General features: G+C 56.6%; 1 protein-coding gene across 1 annotated transcript; it reads right to left on the bottom strand.

Moving 5' to 3' along the window:
* Positions 1-1,128: 1,128 nt before the first annotated feature.
* On the bottom strand, positions 1,129-18,590 carry PPM1J (protein phosphatase, Mg2+/Mn2+ dependent 1J). Its single transcript, XM_073319910.2, has 10 exons — positions 18,343-18,590; positions 14,672-14,798; positions 13,830-14,153; positions 12,270-12,382; positions 9,096-9,180; positions 5,967-6,085; positions 5,679-5,742; positions 4,055-4,162; positions 3,289-3,440; positions 1,129-2,834 (listed from the first exon to the last, which is right to left on the bottom strand). Exons 1-10 carry the CDS (start codon positions 18,588-18,590, stop codon positions 2,687-2,689), a joined length of 1,488 nt encoding a protein of 495 aa, XP_073176011.1. The 3' UTR covers positions 1,129-2,686.
* Between the last annotated feature and the right edge of the window lie 1,977 nt (positions 18,591-20,567).

Raw genomic sequence — 20,567 nt, 5'->3', positions numbered from 1 at the left:
GGATGGGGGTCACCAATCTCACTCCACACCGCCCTCTGAGAAGGGCTGTAATGCACTAATACCCTAGACAGTATTCGAACCAGGCATGCCAGCATTGCAAGCTCTCAGGACCTGATCCAAAGCTCACTGAAGTCAGAGAAGCTATCCACTGACTTAAGAGCTTTGGATCAGGCCCTGGGTCCCAATTTCCTCTTCCAGCCAGGCCCCAGATTGTTTCAGAATTCACCTGCTCTTCAGTTCTAATCGGAGTCACCATCGGCAGAGATAGCCCAGCAAGACATCTGTCAGCCCAAGAGGGGCGTGAATAGCAGATGGAATACTAACCAAGGGAGTTCCTGTTCTCTTTGGGTTTTTTTGCAAATATTCCCCACAACAATAAAAAAGGAAGCCCTTGCCCACTTACAAATCAATCAGAAAAACATCCTAACTCCCTTTGGAGGCATGAGCAGTTTTCTGGACTCTGACTGCTGGGAATTTAGTGGGAAAGGTGCAACCAGCTGGAGAGTTCCAAGGGAACAACCAAAAGATTAAATTTCCAGAGAAATATACTTTGTCTTTACAAGCGCCAGGCAACGCGCTATGGAGCAACAGACTCAATCTCCCCACAATCGCACATGTAACATCCTGTCTCAGATGGCAGCTAATACCCAGTATTCTGTTTGCTAGCCCAGGGCAGCTAAGATACTCGTATCACATTTTGGGTTAAAAAACCAAACCAAACCAAACAAGAGGCTCTCAGAGCATCAGTAATTTGTTCTCTCTCCAGCTCCTGGATACACAAGAGAGTCAACTCCACTCCTCGGGTGTCATCCTGCCCACTTGAGGCGAGTCAGACTAACTGAGTAACTTTCACTTAGTCGGCACTAAAGAACAACACCTGACAATGGCAGTCAGTTGAAAATATGCACACATTGCTTGGCATCAGGGAAGGCAAAGTTCCACTCTTAGCATATGTGGAGTGGGGGAGGTTTTGCATGATCGGATCTTTGTGAACAAGGCAGAAGATACTGGCTCATAGAGGTCTGTCTGGGTATATTTGCTGGCAGCCCTGTAAACTACGCACAAGTGACTGGCTTTCAGGCAAGTCTCCTTCACCAAAGGCTCTGCAATGAAGACTTGGCAATGGGATTCCTGGTGGCATTCTTTATTTAAAAACACAGGTCTACACAGGGCGATCTAACGATCTCCTTCCAGCACAGGAACGTCAATAGATTAAACACTCCCTGGATGCCTTTTAGTTCCAACTAGGTGTACCCAGTTTATTTACATTTCACAAATTACGAGTTACAAACAACGTTCATCAGAAGGTGACACATCACGATAGTGCTTGGTGCTCCTGGCAGCAGCAGGACACGAGAAATAGTCAAAGTCAAAGTGTGCTTCAGAAACAGAGGGAATTTGCCCCATTTTTACCCTGGGACAGCCTTTTATAGATACACCCCTTCATCACACTCTGAGGAGACCCAGAAAATTCATGTCCTAGATCAGAGGTTTGCAGAACGTGTTGCTTTTACTAAATCAAGCATTCCGCAGGGCAGGGCAGAGCCCCAGCTCCAATCAGAATAGAGCTGGTCACGGCTCTGAGATTAATACAGGAAAGAAGGTGATTTGCTTTTTTTAGAGAAACACACAGCTTATTAATTATCCTTGGCTCTCAGCTAAGCACATGGATGCAGCATATTTAAATTGCAAGGTCTTTGGGGCAGGCCTGGTCTGTATTTTGAATAGAACTAAGCACCAAATTCATTACAGCTGGTGGGAAAATGGGATGAAAGTTTTGTGGACATTTCATCCCAGTGGTTTTCATTTAAATTTGAATTTGGAAATTTTCAGACCAGCTCTTCAATTAACAATAATTGGGCCAATCCCCTGCCTTGGCATCTGGGAACTCAACACTGGCCCAGGGTGCTAAAGCAGCTCTGGTGGAAGGTGCAGAGGACTAGCAGGGGCGGTACCAGCTCACGGGAGGCCCGCTTACATATATTTCCAAGTATTTATATAGTGCCCATCACCATGGTAACTGGGCGCCTGCTCTTCATTACAAAGCTGAAACTAAGACACAGTAAGGGACTGAAGGCTGCATGACCGGCCAGATGGCAAGGGTGCTCAGCCACAGCCCCCACAGCACGGCTCCATCCCAGTGCTCTCTCTGGCAGGCGATTAGGCACTAGGACTGGACACGGGCACGTGGGAGCAGCAGCTGGGACGCAATGGTGCAGATCTCGAGGCGGGAGAAGGAAGGGTTTGCAGCCGGCAGCACGCACTCCCCCGGGTATGCTCCTCCCGCTAATCCGCACCATTCTCACATTACGAGAACCAGCCACCACAGTCCTGGGGGCTCTCTCCCATCCCTGCAGAGGACACTTTGAGCGCGGAGTCCTCTCGCAGGGACCAGGTCAGGTAGGGTTGGCTATGGGTGCTGGCATCAAAACAGTCCTGCCTTGATCTCCCCACCCCGAGGGCCCCAGATGGCTTTTCTATCACCAGCTGCTACGGCTCTAGGCTCTGCCCAGTGGCAGGGAAGCAGCAGGCGGAGAGGGGGGCGCGGGGGGAGGCTGGGGTTCCAGGGTTTCTTACTCCTCTTGTAGGAGAGGCAGGAAGCTGGTCAGGCAGCCCCTGTGCCCCCCACCCCAGGTCCTGGTCCCACGCCGACTGTAGCGGTGCCATGCCCCGGGGCAGCTTGGCCTCATGTGTAATTGCCGGGGCCGCCCAGAGGAATCACGAAGACGGAGATGTCGTCTCCAGAACCCAGCTTGTCGTTGGCCAGCCGCCAGCCTCGCTCCTTCAGCACCCCCCTGGACCTCACCACCAGTTCACAGGCCGCCATGGTGTACCTGCAGCACCGCCGGGGACAGCCAACAGCGGCAGCCAGTCAGCAGCAAAGGCTCCCCCCGCCAGCCATTCACACTTGGGGCAGATCCCCCATCCTAGAGCCCCCTCCTGAGGCTGACTGTATGCCCTGATGGGAAAGGGGACGGGTGATGGGGGGGTGGGTCAAGCTCTATGGGAGAGGAGGGAGGAATACACTGCTCTCAGATGACCCCTCCTGCCCGCTCCAGTGCGCTGTGGGAAGCAGCATTCAGGGCCCCCCCCCCCGGGACACATGGCTGTGACCCGGTGCCTTTGAGGAGAGACAGCGGCAGGCTGTGGGAACAGTAGCCCGAAAGGGAATGATGGCGGCAAGCCGGGAGCGCTGGGCGTTTGGGACTGCCGGGTCCCGCGCCGCACTGCAGCCATCCCGCCCTCGCCTTCACTCCCGGGACAATACGCCTGGCCCCCTCGACTCACCTGCAGGGATCGTTCGGCTCATAGCCCATCAGCACTTCCGTGACCACGTCAGCCACCTCCCGGTCACTGGTCACGTCCCAGAGCCCGTCGGTGGCCAGGACCAGCACGTCGTCAGGGCAGTGTTCATACTGCGTCAGGTCATAAACTCTGACCTGGCGAGAGACAGGGGCTCAGCGCAAACCCCAGCCACTTGCTGCTGCTCTTCAGAAAGGGCCTGTCCAGCTCCTGCCCTGCCCTGTGTCACAGCACCATGCCCTGGCCCATCTCCTCCAGCCAGCATGCAGGGATCCCCAGGGTTCCCATCTCGCTGACTCTGAAAGCGACATCTCCCTGTCCCAGCTGGGCTCAGAAGGGCAGAGAGGAGGCAGAAGGGAGACCTAGCAAAGCACTGTCCTGCACACCCAGACAGGTGGCCCAGCTCCCCCTCTGTCCAGCAGGGACGGCAGCCCTGCCCTGCCTCACGGGGGCGGGGGGATAACTGACCTAAATGCTGCAAGGCGCTCAGCTGCCCTGATGATGGGGGCCAAAGGCAGACAGCTGGGCCCGGGGGCAGTGGCAGAGCTGCATGATGGGCCCAGCACTGGACTAACTGGGGCTGCGTAAGGGCAGGACAGAGGTGCCGCGGCAGAGCTCACGCGGTGCCAGCCCACGTGACCCTATCGCTAAAAGCCCCTCCCTGAGGTGAGCACTGAATTCGCTCACGTTACCCAGCACCGGCCACTGATGGTAACTCTGGGGAGGAGGACAGCAGGCCGGGCAAACTCACCTCAGGGACACAGGAGAGGAAAGGCTTGATGTAGATATTGGAGTTGTACACCTTGAGGTCGTGGTCTCCTAAGCCCCGCGTGACCCCAATTGTCGCCATCACCCGTGCCTGGCGGGAAAGCAAATCAAACAGCTTCACTGTCTGCTCCCCCTTGGCGCCAGGGAAACACACGCACGGAGGGTGCTGCAGTCAGTGCATCTGCAGGGGGCCCGAGTGGGCCCTTGGGCTCACTGGAGAAAACAGGGCTGGAATTTAAACCTTCAGAGACAGAAATCCCCTCACAACCCACCCACCGGCAGAAGTCAGACAAGAAGAGTCCCCCCATACCATTGCAGACTCTAATGTCCCAGCTCCATGCCTGGATTTCTATTACCCCTCTAAACTCCTGGCCTCCTGTTCAATGGGGATTGTGTCTGTATGACATCCTGTACCCCATGTTCACCACTTTTATATGGCTATGATATATTTCATATAAAGTTGGCCTTGTGAGCTAGCTATCATTTGAAAACTCATAGTCTACTGAACATCATTGCCCTGTTAAAATGTGTGTAACAACAGTGTGTGTAAAGCTATAAGATTTTACTATATGTTTGTTACTGAAATATGTTGTAATTCTGGGGAATGCCTACAGACTAGCTCCTCAGAGACAACAAAGGACTGGCCACAGTTGTTAGAAAATTATTAACTCCTGAAACAACCTTCCACCAGTAAGGGAGACTGTACATAAGGAATTTACAGGTCATCTCCAAGACGGCTCAAACTTCACATGCCTTTTAGGTGAATTTTAAATTTCTTGCCGACACCTTCTGTGTATTTCAAGTTTCATGTGCACAGGGGTCTGTTTTGCCTACCCCCGCACCCCGCTGGGGGTAATCCTCAAAGAGCGGAAAAAGGAATAAGAATGGAGAACTCACAACACACAAATTACCTCTCCTCCCCCATCTCTACTCAAGGCAGTAAGATCGCTTTAAAGACAAATGTGCATCATTGAACTGGGGGGAGTGGTCCTGGCCTGGAGGTTTTCCAGCCAGTCCAGACTGCTGAAAGCTTTTGGGTAAGATAAACCTTTTTGCTTTTAATCCTATTAGCCTTGGTAATATTTAGGAATTAGCTTGCATGTTTATCTTTTTATTTCTTTTGTAACCAACTCTGACTTTAATGCCTTATCACTTGTAAATCACTTAAAATCTATCTTCCTCTAGTTAATAAACTTGTATTGTTTTATCTAAACCAGTGTGTTTGATTGAAGTGTTTGGGAAATCTCTACTCAGGACAACAGGACTGATGCATATTCATTACCCATTGTTGGAATGATGGACTAATCATGAGCTTGTACAGTCCAGTGGGCTACTGGACAGTACAAGATGCACATTTCTGGGGTGCACGGCTGGGACTGAGAAAGATGCGGATTTCACCCTGTATCTAGTCATGGCTGGCTGGGAGAGCATTCATGTATTCAACTGGGAGAGACTTTACATGGCAGTGGCTGGGAGCGAGCAGAGCCGGGAGGGGTGGCTGTTCGGACAGCAAAGCAGTGTAAAAGGCATCCCAGACTGGAGAGCTAAGGGGACACAGCAGTCCTGGGGAATGTCACAGTCTGTAACTCACAACCTGGGCACTTTACCTTTTTACCTTCTCCGTAGATAAGCGGAAACTTCAGGTCATCCTCTTCTATCCTTTTATAGGCCCTGGTTACAAACAGGGAGATGACCAGGTAAAGCTTACCAGCAGCACCTGGGCTGTTTTCAACAGAGCAGCTTGTGCCTGTCAGACACTCAGGCCCTGCCTATGCTAGAAAATCTGCTGGCGGCTGCCAACAGGTGCAGCTGAACCCACCCACGGGGGCCGGAGGGTCTAGGCAGCTAAGTCACAAGGCTGGCACAAAGCATAACAAGCAGGTCAGTGGCCTTACCAGCCGTTCATGTTCTGGTCTCTGTACAGCATCTTCTTCCCCAGCTCCTTGTGCTGAATTCTCCGTGGAAACTCGAGGTGCGTGAACTCATTCCCCAGCAGCTCAGGTCTCAAAAACCCCTAAGGGGAGAAAACAGCAGATTCAGCCACAAAACCCAGCAGCGCCTGATGCATGTGAACAACAGACACAGCCTGTGCCCCAGGCACGCAGCAGGGGCTATGCTGGAGAGGGAGCCCACAGTGCATCGTTCCCCAGCTCATTAAGACATCGGGCTTCGAGAGTGAAGGCAAACGTCCAGGCTGGGCTCCCGGGAACGCCAAACCCTTCTGCCCCCTGCAGCAAGGGTGCCGTGTGCTGGTCCCAAGGCAACACAGCTTGGGTGCCAACAGCCCTTTCTCCAGCTGCAGCTGCGCTGCCCTGTCTGATAAAAGTCTGACTGATGTCTGATGGCTTCCAATAAGCGTCCTGGAGAGGAGGGTTCTGATTTCACTGGGCTTGGGGTTCCCTGGATCACTCCCCGGGATACAGCGAAAGGGCCAGACACCGCAAGGAAAGGGGCTGAAATAGCTTTTATTATTGGTGACAACAGCAACACATCTCACTGTGATTGGAAAGGCTGCCGGGCATCTTTCCAGGGCAGCCACCTCCCAGCGCTGCACCGGAAAGCCCCAGTTCCACGTGACACCAGAGCGCCTCCATGTAGTTCTGGGCACAAATGCCCCTCGTGATGTCAACGGGGGCTTTTGCCCATGCTGATCTGGAAAGGGCTTTGCAATAACTGACCCAGAGGGTCTGGCTGAAATATGCAAGAGAGAGAATTCAGGGGGAGGCTGAAATGCACCCGGGTCTGGTTCAGGTACCCAGAGGTCACCCGTGGGTTGCAATGGCGAGGTGGAGTAGGGCAAGAGACTGTCAGTCCACCAGCCTGAAATCGGAACTAGCAGAGACGAGAGAGGGGCATCGGGTACAGAAAGCAAACACTGGCCCAACTCAGCAACCTGCACCCGGGGCTCAGAGAGGGCCTCAAGTGAAAAGCAACAGGGAATGACTTCTCTTCTCTCAGCAGGAGCCTCCGTGCCATGGTTAATGCCATGGCCTCTGCCAACCCTCCTGTTCGTTTGCCTAGACACAAGAGGAAATGCGGGGACTTAGACACTGAACTAGCCTCTGTGGGTGGTGCCACTGTCAACAATGTCCCACCATTTCTGAGTATTTCCTTGGACGTCTGAACACCGCCCACGTGAAGGTTCCCAACTGTTTCATTCTGCAAAGAGGGATCCCCTCAAGCACCCAATTCCCTTCCCACCCCACAGAACCTTTAGTCCTACATTTCTCCATGGGTCCGGGATGGTCTCTGGACCACAGAGTGAGAACCACTGCTCTAAACAAAGCCAATTTCCCCCTAGCAGACCCCTAGCAAATGAGTTGGCTGCCCAAGTTTACATGGGAATCTTCTGCATCAGCCTAGCTCTGAACCCACAGCAGTGGGGCAGGGCATTTTAACATGCAATTATCACGTTGCACCACAGAGTTCAGGGATAAGAGAGACCCAGTGCCGAGATGCAGGGAGGGACACGGGCTGGGGGGGATTCTAACAATGTTAGCAAATGCCAAATGACTTAGCAGAGGAAAAGATGAGAGCAGGAGGTAAGGGAATCCAGTGCAGAGCTGCAGACAATCTGCTGGAATCTGGAGCTGCAGACAATCTCTGCTGGAACTCTGAAATCTGCTGGAAGGAAGGCTCTTCCCAGGGGCTGTGTGTTCTATCTACAGGAACAGAAGTCAAACCGTGAAATAAATGCCCTCCATTTAACTTGTGTCATGGTTACAGCAGTTTCCTGCATTCTTATTAGGACACAAGGCCTACAAAAGGGCTTTGGCGGAAATCAATTCACCCCAGCCCATGGGGCAAATCTAGGGTTGATTTTCTGACTGCTCAGGTTTCACAGCCAATTGGAGAGACTACACTGCTGGGTGCAATTTCCTCCTTTCCAGGGCTGTTTGAAAACAGAGCTGAGGATAGGAAACCTCTTGGGGTTTTTCCAAGGTATAGTCTGAGCCAGGAGACATGTCCAGCAAAACCTCAGCTAACTTTCATGTCACCTTCTCCCTCCCACTCTCTGTGGGGGCGTTTCTTTACAACCCTATCAAGTTTCATTTTGCAGCAGGGTGATTTTTCCAAGGCAAACTGGAGAGAGAAGCTTTCAGGAACCACAAGAGCGATGCTCAGACTTGATCTGTTTTCCTAGTGCTGTGGCAGGCACCGGGGCGCAGAACCAAGACTCGGCATTAGCCCAGTCTCCCATCACCTGCTCCCCTAGAGGAGAACAATGGGGCCTGGGAACATGATGGACAAAGGGAGGGGCAATGTGTACTGACCAGGAGATGGCTGCTTTCACGGGGAACCAGACAACACTAAATAAATATCAGAGAGGCCTCGCCCTTCCCACCACTTGCCTCGGGCACGGCACATGGTCCATCTTACGCATTGGCTCTGTGCTGGCGCGAGGAGCCAGATCGCCAGCCCTGGGGAGCACTGCCCTCTCTATGCCCAGCGTGAACACAGAACAAGCCATAGAAAGGCACGCGCTCCCCACGCTGGCCTGCTGGGACCTAGGGGCGAGAGGGAGTTCAGTCTCCATGGCCCGTTCAGCCCTCGGCCTCTCTGTTGAGGCTGCTACACAAGGTTTGTCTGCACAAGAGGGAACAGGCGGAGACCACTGACTTGCTCCCAGGGGTCCCCGGACAGCTCTGAGTCAGCTTAACTGCCAACCTGGCCTGGACCCAGTGCCCTAGAGGGTAAACACCTCACATGCCATTCCCCAACCCCCGAGGCAGTCCGACGTGGGGCTGGAATGGAACTAATGAGGCCCCACTTCTCATTCCCAACCCCCTATCCAGGCCCGTCAAACTGCACCTATTTCACAATCTGGGGCAGATGGAAACCGCTGCTGATTCACCTGCGGGGTTGTATTTAGCGAACAAACCACACAAGTGATCTCAGTGCGGCTTTTCCCAGCAGCACAACTGCCCGGAGAGCTGCCCGGCTCATTGGTTTACAGACCCAGAAGCTCAGCGGTAGGGGAGGCGGGTTAGAAGGAATCCGACAAGAAGAAAGTTCTTTCTTACTAAAACCTGTAGCCTCTGCCTCTCTGTTTCGGGAGTAAATTCCCTGGACATTGGGATGATTTCCCCGTTACGGATGATAATGGCCCTGCAATGAAACACGGAAGGATGAGATTAGTGAGAAAGGGAAAGCGGCTGCTCTCATTTCACAGCTACGGGAAGAACATTGCCGTGGGCTCCCTCCAGATCTGCCGGAGGCTCCTGGTTTATTTACTACACAGCACACCTTTGAGGAGCGGGGCATCTCACACTGTCCATTCACCATCGGGTATTTTTGTATCTGCTGTTCAGATTCCACCAGCCCTGAGCTGAAGAATCACTTGCAGGCTACACGACTGCGATTCCCCCGAAGCTACTATTGGGAGAGCCAGGCACGGGGGACGCAGTCTGCCTCAGGAAGACCATAGAGGTCAAAAAATAAAAAGTAGAAAGCGGGACAGAGAAAATAATCTAGGTGGAAAGTGGAGCAGAGAGAAAAATGAGTGGAGGTTGGCTGTGTGAACAGGATCTGCGTTAAGGTCACGGAGGCATCGTGAAGAAGAGAGCGGGACAGGGAACATGCAGAACTCCTTGGCCATTCACAGACAGGGTGCGCAGGAAATATTATCCAGTGTTACTGGTTCACTGCCAGTGCGGTGCAAGGCAGGATGGGTTGTTCAGTGGATATGTAAAAAAAGCTGCTCACGGCACTTGGCTAGAGGTTACCAAGTGCAGCCAAGGTCCCTGGGCGTCTGTGGCCTGGCTGGATCTCCGGCTTTCACTGCTCTCTATGGCAGCGGGGTCTCCTCCACGCACCGTGCGACTGCTGCAGGCACCCCTGGGGCCCGCTCGGTCTTTGCTTCCCTGACCAGAGGTAAAGCAGAGACCCCGACTCGGTTGCCGCCGTCTCTCGGGAAGGATCCCAGCGTCGCCGGCCAATGGATGAGAAGCGGCTGGTCGACATTACGGGGCCGGGACAGTGGCTGTGGGGGGTCGGCGCTCACTTATGCGGCAGGCTCTAGCCCCTGTGCGTGCTCCGAGCCACAGCCACTGATCAGCCGCCTCACGGTCCTTGTGCTGTATCCAGCTGTTGGCTCAGACTGCAAGCTCCTTAGGGGAAGGGCTGTCCTTTCACTACATGTCAGCGCTCAGTCCCTAGCACGATGGGGCTCGACCCCCACCTGGGGCTTCCCTTGCTTCTGCAACAGAAGCGGCACCAAGAACCACCCCCAGCCATTGCCCCGTGAAGCCAGTGTTATGCTAGTGCCTGGGCAGGGACGGCTACAGGAGAGAGAGATGGGCTCTACTCTGCCTCGTGCCTCCCCAGCAGGACCCTTAGCTGACTTCCCCCGGCGCGGTTGCCTCTGTTCCTGGCCAGGAAGAACACAGCCCACTTCTCGGCTGGCAGGGTGAGCCTGCGGCTCCAGCAGCTGGGTGCGCGTGGGGGGAATTCCTCGTTTAACCGAGCCCCCTAGACACAGCTGAACGTGGGAGCCCAGAGCGGCATGTTAGGTCAGTTCCCAGAAGCCACACTCCAATAGGGACACAAGAGATGGGGGTCTTCCGGCCTAGCTGGGTCTCTCCATCTGGGTCACTTTGCCCAGACCCACGCATGGGACAGCGGCTGGCAGCATGGGGAGGAGCTCGTGAGAGGCCTGCGGAGGCCACTGGAAGCTGGTGGAGATGACACCGATGCCTGCTCTCTCCAGCTGCCCGTGGCCGTGACAGAAGATGCTTCCTCCGTTTGGCTCGGAGCATCTTCCATGCAACACACTGCAGCGCAGGCCTCGACAGCAAGGCAGAGCTCACACTGACGACAGCCACAGCCTGGCCTACTCCTCCGCCTTGGTGCATTTCCTAGCCGGTGGCCAACTGAGAGCTTCACGAGACACTCTCCAGACTGGTGGCCCCGCCTCCCCCCAGCTTCATCAGCCGGGAGCGCCATGCACACCCTCATTCCACTTGCTCCTACAGCGGCTCAGCTGGGAGTGCAACACCACTACACAGGGCACCCAGTTCACACCCCCGACCTCCAACCAACACATTCCACCAACACCCACATTTGCGGGGGTGACATTTATGCAAGGGGCTAAAATTTTCAAAAGTGCCTAAGTGACTGAGGTGCCTAAATTCCATTGGTTTCCACTAGTAGTTAAGCACCTAAGTCACATAGGTGACTTTGTAAATAAGAGTTACATTGCAAGTGCCTAAGGGCTTATTACACACAGCTTTTGAACCACTTAACTATCACCCCCCACCCCTCCCAGCAACCAAAATAGTTACAAGGGTACAAAAAGTGCACGCACCCCTGGGCTGACACACAGGGCTCATCTACACTGCAATACAATACGCATGGCACAGCCGTGGCTGGGCTGGCTCGGGCAGTGGGGCTGTTGGGGCTCAGGCTGGACTCCGGGCTCCGAGACCCCACAACAAGGGTGGTGTCAGAGCCCGGGGTCAAGCCTGACCCCCAACGGCCACGCGGCAAGTTTTAGCCTCCGGGCTCGGAGGCTCAGTGTTGCCAGTTTTTCCTTGTAGTGGAGGTACATCTCCCCCCAGGGGGATTTTCACGCCCCTACAGCCAGCTCCGGAGTGAAATGCAAGTCAGGCCTGGAGTCCGATGGAGCACAATACGTGGACCACACAGCAGAAAGGTCTGTTAGGAAATATTGCTCGGGGAAGAGAAGAGCTCACTGCAGTGGGGTCCCCACTCCGCCCCGTCTTTAATCACACACAAGATACTGCCAAGGAAGGTGTCTGGAGCTTAAGGAATCAAACCCCGAGTTAAAGGAGGCAATTCTGCACTACCTGAGTGCCCCGGGCCAATGGGCGGACAGCAGCATTCATTCCTTCAGGGCTGCTCTGAACGCCACCATTACCTACAGCTCTGGACAGCGTGCGATTGAAGCATCCCTGTGAAAGTGCACGAACCTGCAGTTTACAGCTGTGTATGGAGGCATGCAGGGCAGCACCCTCACCAGCCCCAGCCCCAGGCTTCGGGATCCATACCTTTTACGGGCACGTTTATTCCCTCGATCAGTCAGTGACTGGGTTCTGGGGGGGGATCAGACCCATTTCCAGCGGGCAGCAAAGGAGTCTCAGCCCATAGTCACTCTGTGACTGGAGCTGCCATGCCCCGGCCAGGGGAGGGAGCCCTGGGCCAGACGCTGGCCCCTGTACACACTCGCTCTCTCCTACCTACTGTCACCTGCGTTTGCCACGTAGACTTTCCCCAGGAGGTAAACCACAGCTAGGACGCAGCAGCCTCCTGCCACGAGCCGGGTCGTCTGCTCCCGCTCAATCTGCTCATCCTGAGGAGACAGACAGCAAGACGGACCCATAGATGGAGGCAGCTCAAAGATGCCGAGACGTCAGCCGGGCTCTTCTAGGCGGGCTGCTGAACCAGACAGCGGGTGGGAAATACCCGTACACATGGAGCAGGGGTTACCACTGCAACAGGCCCTCCAGCATGCCCTCTGCTGGGCAAGGGCCCCCCCCAGCGCCAATCCGCCCTCCCCCGTATGCTGGCGGCTCTACGGCCTGAACACCCTTGCTGTTCTGTCATGTCTCCCTGGTTAATTCCTCATTCTGCCCCCTCAGCCTCCTGACCCTGGGAGATGCGTGTCCTGTCCCCTCCCTACCCCGAACCTTTGCTCTGCCACAGCCAGGAGCAGCAGCGAGAGGGTTAACACCAGATCCTCCTCTCCCTTAGCGATTGCACCCTCATTCACCTGGGGGGGCACCTCTGCCAGCCCTGTGCCTGCTTCTGGGTGCATGAGGTCAGTCCTGCCTGCCCCACACGCACACGGGACACTTGTCACTGCACCTGGGGCCCCTGTCGAGGCAAAATAAAGTGCCTGGCAGGCTAACGCACTGGCAAAGCTCTCAGCACCAGCGGGGGTTAGCAAAGACAGGGTCAGGCTCCTGAGTCCAGAGACTGCAGCTAGCCAAGCACATGCCTTAGCAGACCAAAATAGCCCTCTCCTGTCCCATCAGCATGATGGTTACTAAAGGAAATGAGCACACATTGCAGCTGGAACGCAGCTGCCCAGCCAGGGCCAGGGCACATCCCCTTGCCTGATCCCAGGGGCTCCAGCCAGCCAGCACTGGACACAAGACGCCCGTGGCTCTCCCGGGGGCAGGCTGGGGAGAGACGAGTCCTGCAGAGAGTGGCTTCCCTCAGCCTGCTGGGGGCTTGGGAAAGCAGCAGCAAAGAAAAAACAGCCCGGGAGCCCCCCCTCCTTCTCCCCCTCCTCCTGCTCCCTTGGGTGCCGTGAGGCAGTCTCCGTGTGAGAGAAATGACACATCAGCCTCCCTCCCGCCGCGGGCCTCAATGCTTCCTGTTGCTAATGGTGACGAACAGGACGTGGCATCGCACGGCGCGGTGGGAGAAGCTGATCTCACGTGGCACAACCCCTGAGCAGAGCACCTCCAGCAAGGGGGTGCCAACCTGCACCCAGTGCAGACTGTGGGGGAGGAGGCCAGGCTTGGGGAGAGCAAGGAACACTCGGAGGGAACTTTCCTCCTCCCTGTTGTAACTGTGGATGCGCTCATTAGCCCCAGACATGCCTAATCCTTTCTGGCATCCTGCTGAGCTCCTGGCTTCAGTGATCTGTGTGGCAGTGAGTTCCACAGGCTAACTGTGCCATGTATGTTGTGGGGAGGAGAGGTTGACAGGCATTTCCTCCTCTGACAGTTCTCTACCCAACTCCTCCCCTTCCACCTTCTGCTCTGGGACTGCACACTCCCCCAGCTCACCATCCGCTTGAAGGCGTTCTCGATCGCGCCAATCACCAGGCTTTCACAAGAGACTGCCTTCTCCAGGTGGAATCGGGGCAGGGCATCGTTGGGGAGCTCTGCATCTGCTTCTGCAAGGGGGGCCCGGTTCCGCTCAGCCGGGAGCACCCGGGAATCGCTCGGAAGGCAGAGTGGGGGAGGGGAAGAGTCCTGTAGGATATCCACCAGGTCCCTGAGCTGGTCCGAGATGTGAAGGTGAAGCAGCTTGGATGCCATGACAGCAGCACCACTGCCAGCGTGGCCGTCAAACAAGCCCCAGTAGTGGAAGCAAAGGCCCCCCCTGCCCTGTTGGGAGAAATGGGACGGTTAAGGGAATTCCCCTGGGAGTAAAACCAGGCGGAAGAGAGGGTGGGCCCAGCTGAGCAGGAAGGTTAGTGTCACCGGGCTGGGCTTGGCTTGCCCAGGGCACCGATCCCAGGACAGAAGGCCTGTTGGCCTTCAGTGTCAGTTCTAATCCAGCCCACGAGGGGACTGACCAAGCTGGCTGCTCAGTGACTTGTGCCAGATCGATTAATTGGTGGCTTCAGGGCAGTTCCTTGCCACAGGCGGCCCCTTCCCCTAAGTGGCAGGTTCCGCAGCGAGGCCAAGCACTGAATGGACTGAAATCCAATCGCACCCCAGAGGGGCCCAGGCCAGTGTGACCTCCCCTGTCCGTACACGCAGCGGATGGAATTTTGCATGTGTGTTTCCAAAGCCATTTTGCCTGGACCATGGCAGGAGCAGGGCGTGGAGCAAAGAGAGTCAGCATGAGAATTACAGGAAGCCCTGCCAGGGTCCTGGCCTCCATGGTTTACACTGCTCACCCCCTCCGCTTCCCCTGTGCATCCCTTGGGAGCTGGGTTACACCTCGGACTGCATCGCCTGTCCACCAGCACCACCTCACAGCAGGCTTGATCCTCATTGTGCTGGCTCTTCCCAGCATTTATCACCCTAGGGGGACGGAAAGAGATGAAAGAGACAATGATTTGGGACGAACACTCCATTTATCAGTGGATTTCACTCTGTGACTGCAGAGAGACACGGCAAGCGCCAGCCAGTCCTTCACTCGCCCTGGTTTACAGCATGCAGAGAACAACTGCCCACCGAGACCAGCTAGCTCACGTGGCATGCTGTTCCTTCCTCACAAAGCTTCTGACTCAGAACCTGCTAAAGCCTTGGTTGCAGTCATGCAAGATACACATACCAAGTCTTGCAGCCACAGGTCCTCTGCTAATCGGTGAGGTCACATTCCAGTATGTGCCAAAATCCTCAGTGCCCCACAGAAAGCCTGGTTTGCTTAAGCAGAAATGGGCAGGCAAGATGTACCAGCAGAAACTTTTGCAAACAGAATGACATTAACTAATTAATCCCCCCTTGCTAAGCAAATTTCAGATCTCGATTGCAAAACTTCCTTTGTGGGAGGAAGTTGTAGATATGCAAAACAAGAAGTGCTCTTTAGGCAGAAGCTCTTCAAGTGGTTTATAGGGAAGGAATGCTGTCACATGGAGAAGCAGTCAGAGCTAAACTTAAGGGTGCTTTTAACGAGTTCCTCTAATATTCTGAAAGGTTCCTACTTCTGAGAACTCAAGTGCAGGGTTTTCTATTCCCATTACCGCACTGGAGCAAGTGACATTTCAGAGTTCAGAAGTTGGAAAGAAACCCAGAAAAACCCATCCAAGCTTTGGCTTGTTCCCATCACAAATTGTGAGCAAAAAAAGCCCAACTGTGTGTAAACAAATGAGAAAGATGGTCATTTCAGAACTATAATAATGCCAAAGTCCGAGACAGTGACTGCTGTTTATTATAGTGAAACAGCACCACCAGGGGCCACCTCTGCAATATATCATCTTATAAAAATATCTTACCGCTTCTCCAAGATTTCCAGTAAATTTTTCCCCACTCTTTAATTAAAGACAAATTTCTACTAGATGACAGATCTTTGCTTGTCCTTGGGGTGGTCACTTGAAGGTAGGTTTCACTGTAATACCCTATAGGGAAGTGATGTTTCTGACAATATTTGTTATTGAAGAACAATCACAGAGTTGTGTGCAGCGCTGCCAGGAGAGAAAGGAAAATAGGGAGTGCTTGGAAAATCCAGGTCCAGAAAACTAGCCCTGACAGCACGTACCACTGTGAAAAGCAGCACAGCAGACACCAGACCAAAGACACACTGAAATGAACCCCTGATTGTCTAAGGTCCTTGACACAAGTAAGATACACCTCCTCCCGGCCTCTCTCCCACCTTAAAAGGAAGCCTTTGCAAAGAATTCCCCATTAAGTCTAGTTTTTACCCACTTCATGGTTGGCATTTCAGAAGTCTCAGGGCCGGCTACAGGATGGAGGTAACAAAGCCAAAAAAAGGCCAGGCTGCGGGAGGGTCCCTTGTGCCCCTCCCAAGGAGCTGAAGTGACTTGACTGGCCTCACATCTCTGGAAATGGGCCAGGTAATACAGCCAAGTTAGCTTAGGGGGCCTCTCCTGCTCCCAACGAGCCTGTCAGGAGCAGGTCTTTAAAGAGGAAGTGTGAAGCTGCCTCTTCCCAGGAGCAAGGTTCAAGTCCGCTCAGTCGCTCTGAGCCTCAGTTCCCCATCTGTGAAAAGGACAGTGTGAGCTACATCCAGAAAACACGTGAAAGATTGTGAGGCACTTGGATACCGCAATAGCAGGGGTACGTATCCAGCCGACGGAAGGGCAAAACAAAAGCCCAAACAGCACAGCCTGGCTCCTCTCAAATCTACGTTTGACTTTTTCTTCGGGCCAGGTTCCAACACCCTTATTCACACTGAATAACACCGTACTCTGCGAGTCACCCCACTATGGCCAATGTGACTGCTCACCTGCAGAAAGTTCAGCTAAGAGGTAAGTCTTTGTAGGTCTGGGGCTAAAGACACTATTCAGTGGGAGGGCAGCACGCACTGGCCCATCAGGTTTGCTGCCCTGCAGAAGGTATTTGTTTCACCTACGCAGGTACACAGGTAAGCCAATAATAATCCACTTAAAAGGAAAACAGAACCTGTGCCTTCCAGGACCGGCACCAAATGGAACCAGAGTCAGCACTTGACCCTTGGCCAACTAGATGATACTTACAGCAGACATTATCTCAGGGCTGAGCCCCAGTAACCTTTGCTGCCCTGCAAGGACAGAGTGTCAAAAGACCTTAGGGAACCTCCATGGACTTGTGATGGAATGAGAACAGAGCTTCCCTTTAGCTATACCACAGGTTCGAAACTGCAAGGGAGGAAAGGAAAGTGGACAGACATCTCTAAGGCAGTACGGACCTCTGCCTTACTCCAGCTCAGCTAATACAAAAAATATTGCTAAAAATGAAACTCCCACATTGTAGACACTCTGGGAGAGGAATCCCCTTTGCATTCTGTGAGCACAGAGCCCCCAGCTCTATGGGGCCTGTCGGCAGTATGGCAATTGTACCACCGAACGATGTGCAGCCATTCATTGTACAGTTTACACATCAGGGCTCTAGAAATATAAAATCCTCCGGTTAACGGCAAGAGGGAAGCTGGCCACAACACAGTTGTGATCCTGCAAACAGGCTTCCCTGTTCACTCATGTTTCTGTGCTTAGACTCACTTCACTCACCAATTACTCATGTGCGTAAGCGTCTGCAGCTTCTGCAGAACGCTGCCTCCAGCTAAATGTCTGGCTCTGACCTGCGACAGGCTTTGGAGATGCTAAGCACCACACAGTGACTGCACAGAGTGGCCACGGCAGTAGATAAGCCGGGGAAGGTGAGCGCCCTTGGAGAGGTAAACACCGCTGCATGCTTGGCTCTGCTTTCCCCGCGTGGAGCAGATGGGAGCAAGGCGAAGGGCTGCTGTTTGCACAAGGCGAGACCCCTGGGGCAGGTACAAGGGAGCTATTCAGGGCCTAGGTGCTGGAACTAGGGGTGCGGCCCCCCCTGGCTTGAAGTGGATTCCATCCCACCCAGGGCTTACTTTGGTTCAATGACTCTCAGCACCCCACTATACAGATAGTCCAGGACCCCCGACTCAGGGTCCCAGACTAAGTCAGGGGGACCCTCTCCCGACAGGGATCCTGCGGGGGGCGTCAGGCACCGCAGCGCCCCTAGGCTGGATACCCCACAGCGCCTGGGTCCCGTCCCGGCGGCAGCGCCTGAGCAAACCACCACCCGCCTCGGCCCCTGGGCAGCTGCACCCACGGGCGTGCCCCGGGCACCGGCAGGGCCCCGCTGCGGGGCCTTCTCCCGCCACCCCCGGCCACCGAGCCCCGCAGGAGCCGGAGCCGGGGCCGGGGCGCTGCCGGCTGCGGCGGGTCCATCACACGGGGGGTTGCGGTTTGGTTCAAAGGCTCTCGGACCCCCCGGGGACCCCCCTGCCCGGGCAGCCCGCGCCGGGGCCGGGCAGGGGGAGCGGAGCGCCCCGGGCGGGCAGGTCGGTGTCCCCGCCGCCCTGGGACCCGCCCCCCGGCTCAGCGCCCGGCCCGCGCCCCCCGGCGCCCCGCGGCGCCCCGCGGCTCACTCGGCGTAGCCGGTGCTCCAAGGCAGGCGGCGGCGGGTCTCCCGGGGGCTCTGCACGGCTCTGCCCGCGTGATCGCCCGCCCGCCGCAGCTCCTCGGCGCTGAGCTGCAGGAAGGCCGGTCTGGAGAAGCCGCCGCCCGCGGGCGGCCCCCGGGGCGGCGCAGGCGAGTCCCGCGGGGGCTGCGCGGCGGGCGCGGGGCCCGGGCCCCCCACCAGCTGCGCCACCGCCGTGCGCACCCTGCCCAGCATGCTGCCTCCGGCGGGCCGCGCCGCTGGGGCCGCCCGGCTCCGCTCCCCGCCCACGGGCCGGCCCCGCCCCGCCCCGCCCAGCAACCCCAGAGACCACCCCACCCCCCCGAACCCCTTCCCTGACCCCCCTCCAGCACCCCGACCCCCTGCACTCCTTCCCTGACCCCCCTCCAGCACCCCAAAACCCCCGCCACCCCTTCACTGCCCCCTCCAGCACCCCAAAACTCCCTCCACCCCTTCACTGCCCCCTCCAGCACCCTGACCCCCTGCACTCCTTCACTGACCCCCCTCCAGCACCCCAAAACCCCCTCCACCCCTTCACTGCCCCCTCCAGCACCCTGACCCCCTGCACTCCTTCACTGACCCCCCTCCAGCACCCCAAAACCCCCTCCACCCCTTCACTGCCCCCTCCAGCACCCCGAACCCCCCGCACCTCTTCCCTGACCCCCCTCCAGCACCCCGACCCCCTGCATTCCTTCACTGACCCCCCTCCAGCACCCCAAAACCCCCTCCACCCCTTCACTGCCCCCTCCAGCACCCCAAAACCCCCGCCACCCCTTCACTGACCCCCCTCCAGCACCCCGACCCCCTGCATTCCTTCACTGACCCCCCTCCAGCACCCCAAAACCCCCTCCACCCCTTCACTGACCCCTCCAGCACCCCAAAACCCCCTCCACCCCTTCACTGACCCCCCTCCAGCACCCCGAACCCCCCGCACCTCTTCCCTGACCCCCCTCCAGCACCCCGACCCCCTGCATTCCTTCACTGACCCCCCTCCAGCACCCCAAAACCCCCTCCACCCCTTCACTGCCCCCTCCAGCACCCCAAAACCCCCGCCACCCCTTCACTGACCCCCCTCCAGCACCCCGACCCCCTGCATTCCTTCACTGACCCCCCTCCAGCACCCCAAAACCCCCTCCACCCCTTCACTGACCCCCCTCCAGCACCCCGAACCCCCCGCACCTCTTCCCTGACCCCCCTCCAGCACCCCGACCCCCTGCATTCCTTCACTGACCCCCCTCCAGCACCCCAAAACCCCCGCACCTCTTCCCTGACCCCCCTCCAGGACCCCAAACCCCCCGAACCCCCCAAACCCCTTCACTGACCCCCCTCCAGCACCCCGAACCCCCCCGCACCTCTTCCCTGACCCCCCTCCAGCACCCCGACCCCCTGCACTCCTTCACTGACCCCCCTCCAGCACCCCAAAACCCCTGCCACCCCTTCACTGCCCCCTCCAGCACCCCAAAACCCCCGCACCTCTTCCCTGACCCCCCTCCAGCACCCCGAACCCCCCGAACCCCTTCACTGACCCCTCTCCAGCACCCTGAACCCCCCGCACCTCTTCCCTGACCCCCCTCCAGCACCCCAACCCCCTGCACTCCTTCACTGACCCCCCTCCAGCACCCCAAAACCCCCTCCACCCCTTCACTGCCCCCTCCAGCACCCCGACCCCCTGCACTCCTTCACTGACCCCCTCCAGCACCCCGAACCCCCCGCACCTCTTCCCTGTCCCCTCCAGCACCCCGAACCCCCCGCACCTCTTCCCTGACCCCCCCTCCAGCACCCCGACCCCCCGAACCCCTTCACTGACCCCCCTCCAGCATCCCGAACCCCCCGCACCTGTTCCCTGACCCCCCTCCAGCACCCCGACCCCCTGCACTCCTTCACTGACCCCCCTCCAGCACCCCAAAACCCCCGCCACCCCTTCACTGCCCTCTCCAGCACCCCAAGCCCCCCGCACCTCTTTCCTGACCCCCCTCCAGCACCCCAACCGCCCTGCACTCCTACACTAACCCCCGTCCAGCACCCCAAAACCCCCTGCACCCCTTCCCTGATCCCCTTCCAGCACCCCAAAACCCCCTGCATCCCTTCACCGACCCCCTCCAATACCCCAAACCCCCCTGCATCCCGCTGCCCCCTCCAGCACCCACTGCACCCCTTCACTGACCCCTCCAGCACCCCAAACCCCCATGCACA

Source organism: Lepidochelys kempii, chromosome 21 (genome assembly GCF_965140285.1).
Source record: "Lepidochelys kempii isolate rLepKem1 chromosome 21, rLepKem1.hap1, whole genome shotgun sequence".
NCBI classification, from domain to species: domain Eukaryota; kingdom Metazoa; phylum Chordata; order Testudines; family Cheloniidae; genus Lepidochelys; species Lepidochelys kempii.
This window is presented reverse-complemented; position numbering and strand designations above follow the sequence as displayed.

Excerpts from the sequence above, each read along its gene's own strand:
- PPM1J (XM_073319910.2), bottom strand. The coding sequence starts at position 18,590 with ATGCTGGGCAGGGTGCGCACGGCGGTGGCGCAGCTGGTGGGGGGCCCG. Across the intron at positions 9,181-12,269 it reads GCAAACGCAGGTGACAGTAG|GGCCATTATCATCCGTAACG; the intron begins GTAGGAGAGAGC and ends GTTTCATTGCAG. Across the intron at positions 5,743-5,966 it reads GACCAGAACATGAACGGCTG|GGCCTATAAAAGGATAGAAG; the intron begins GTAAGGCCACTG and ends GTTTGTAACCAG.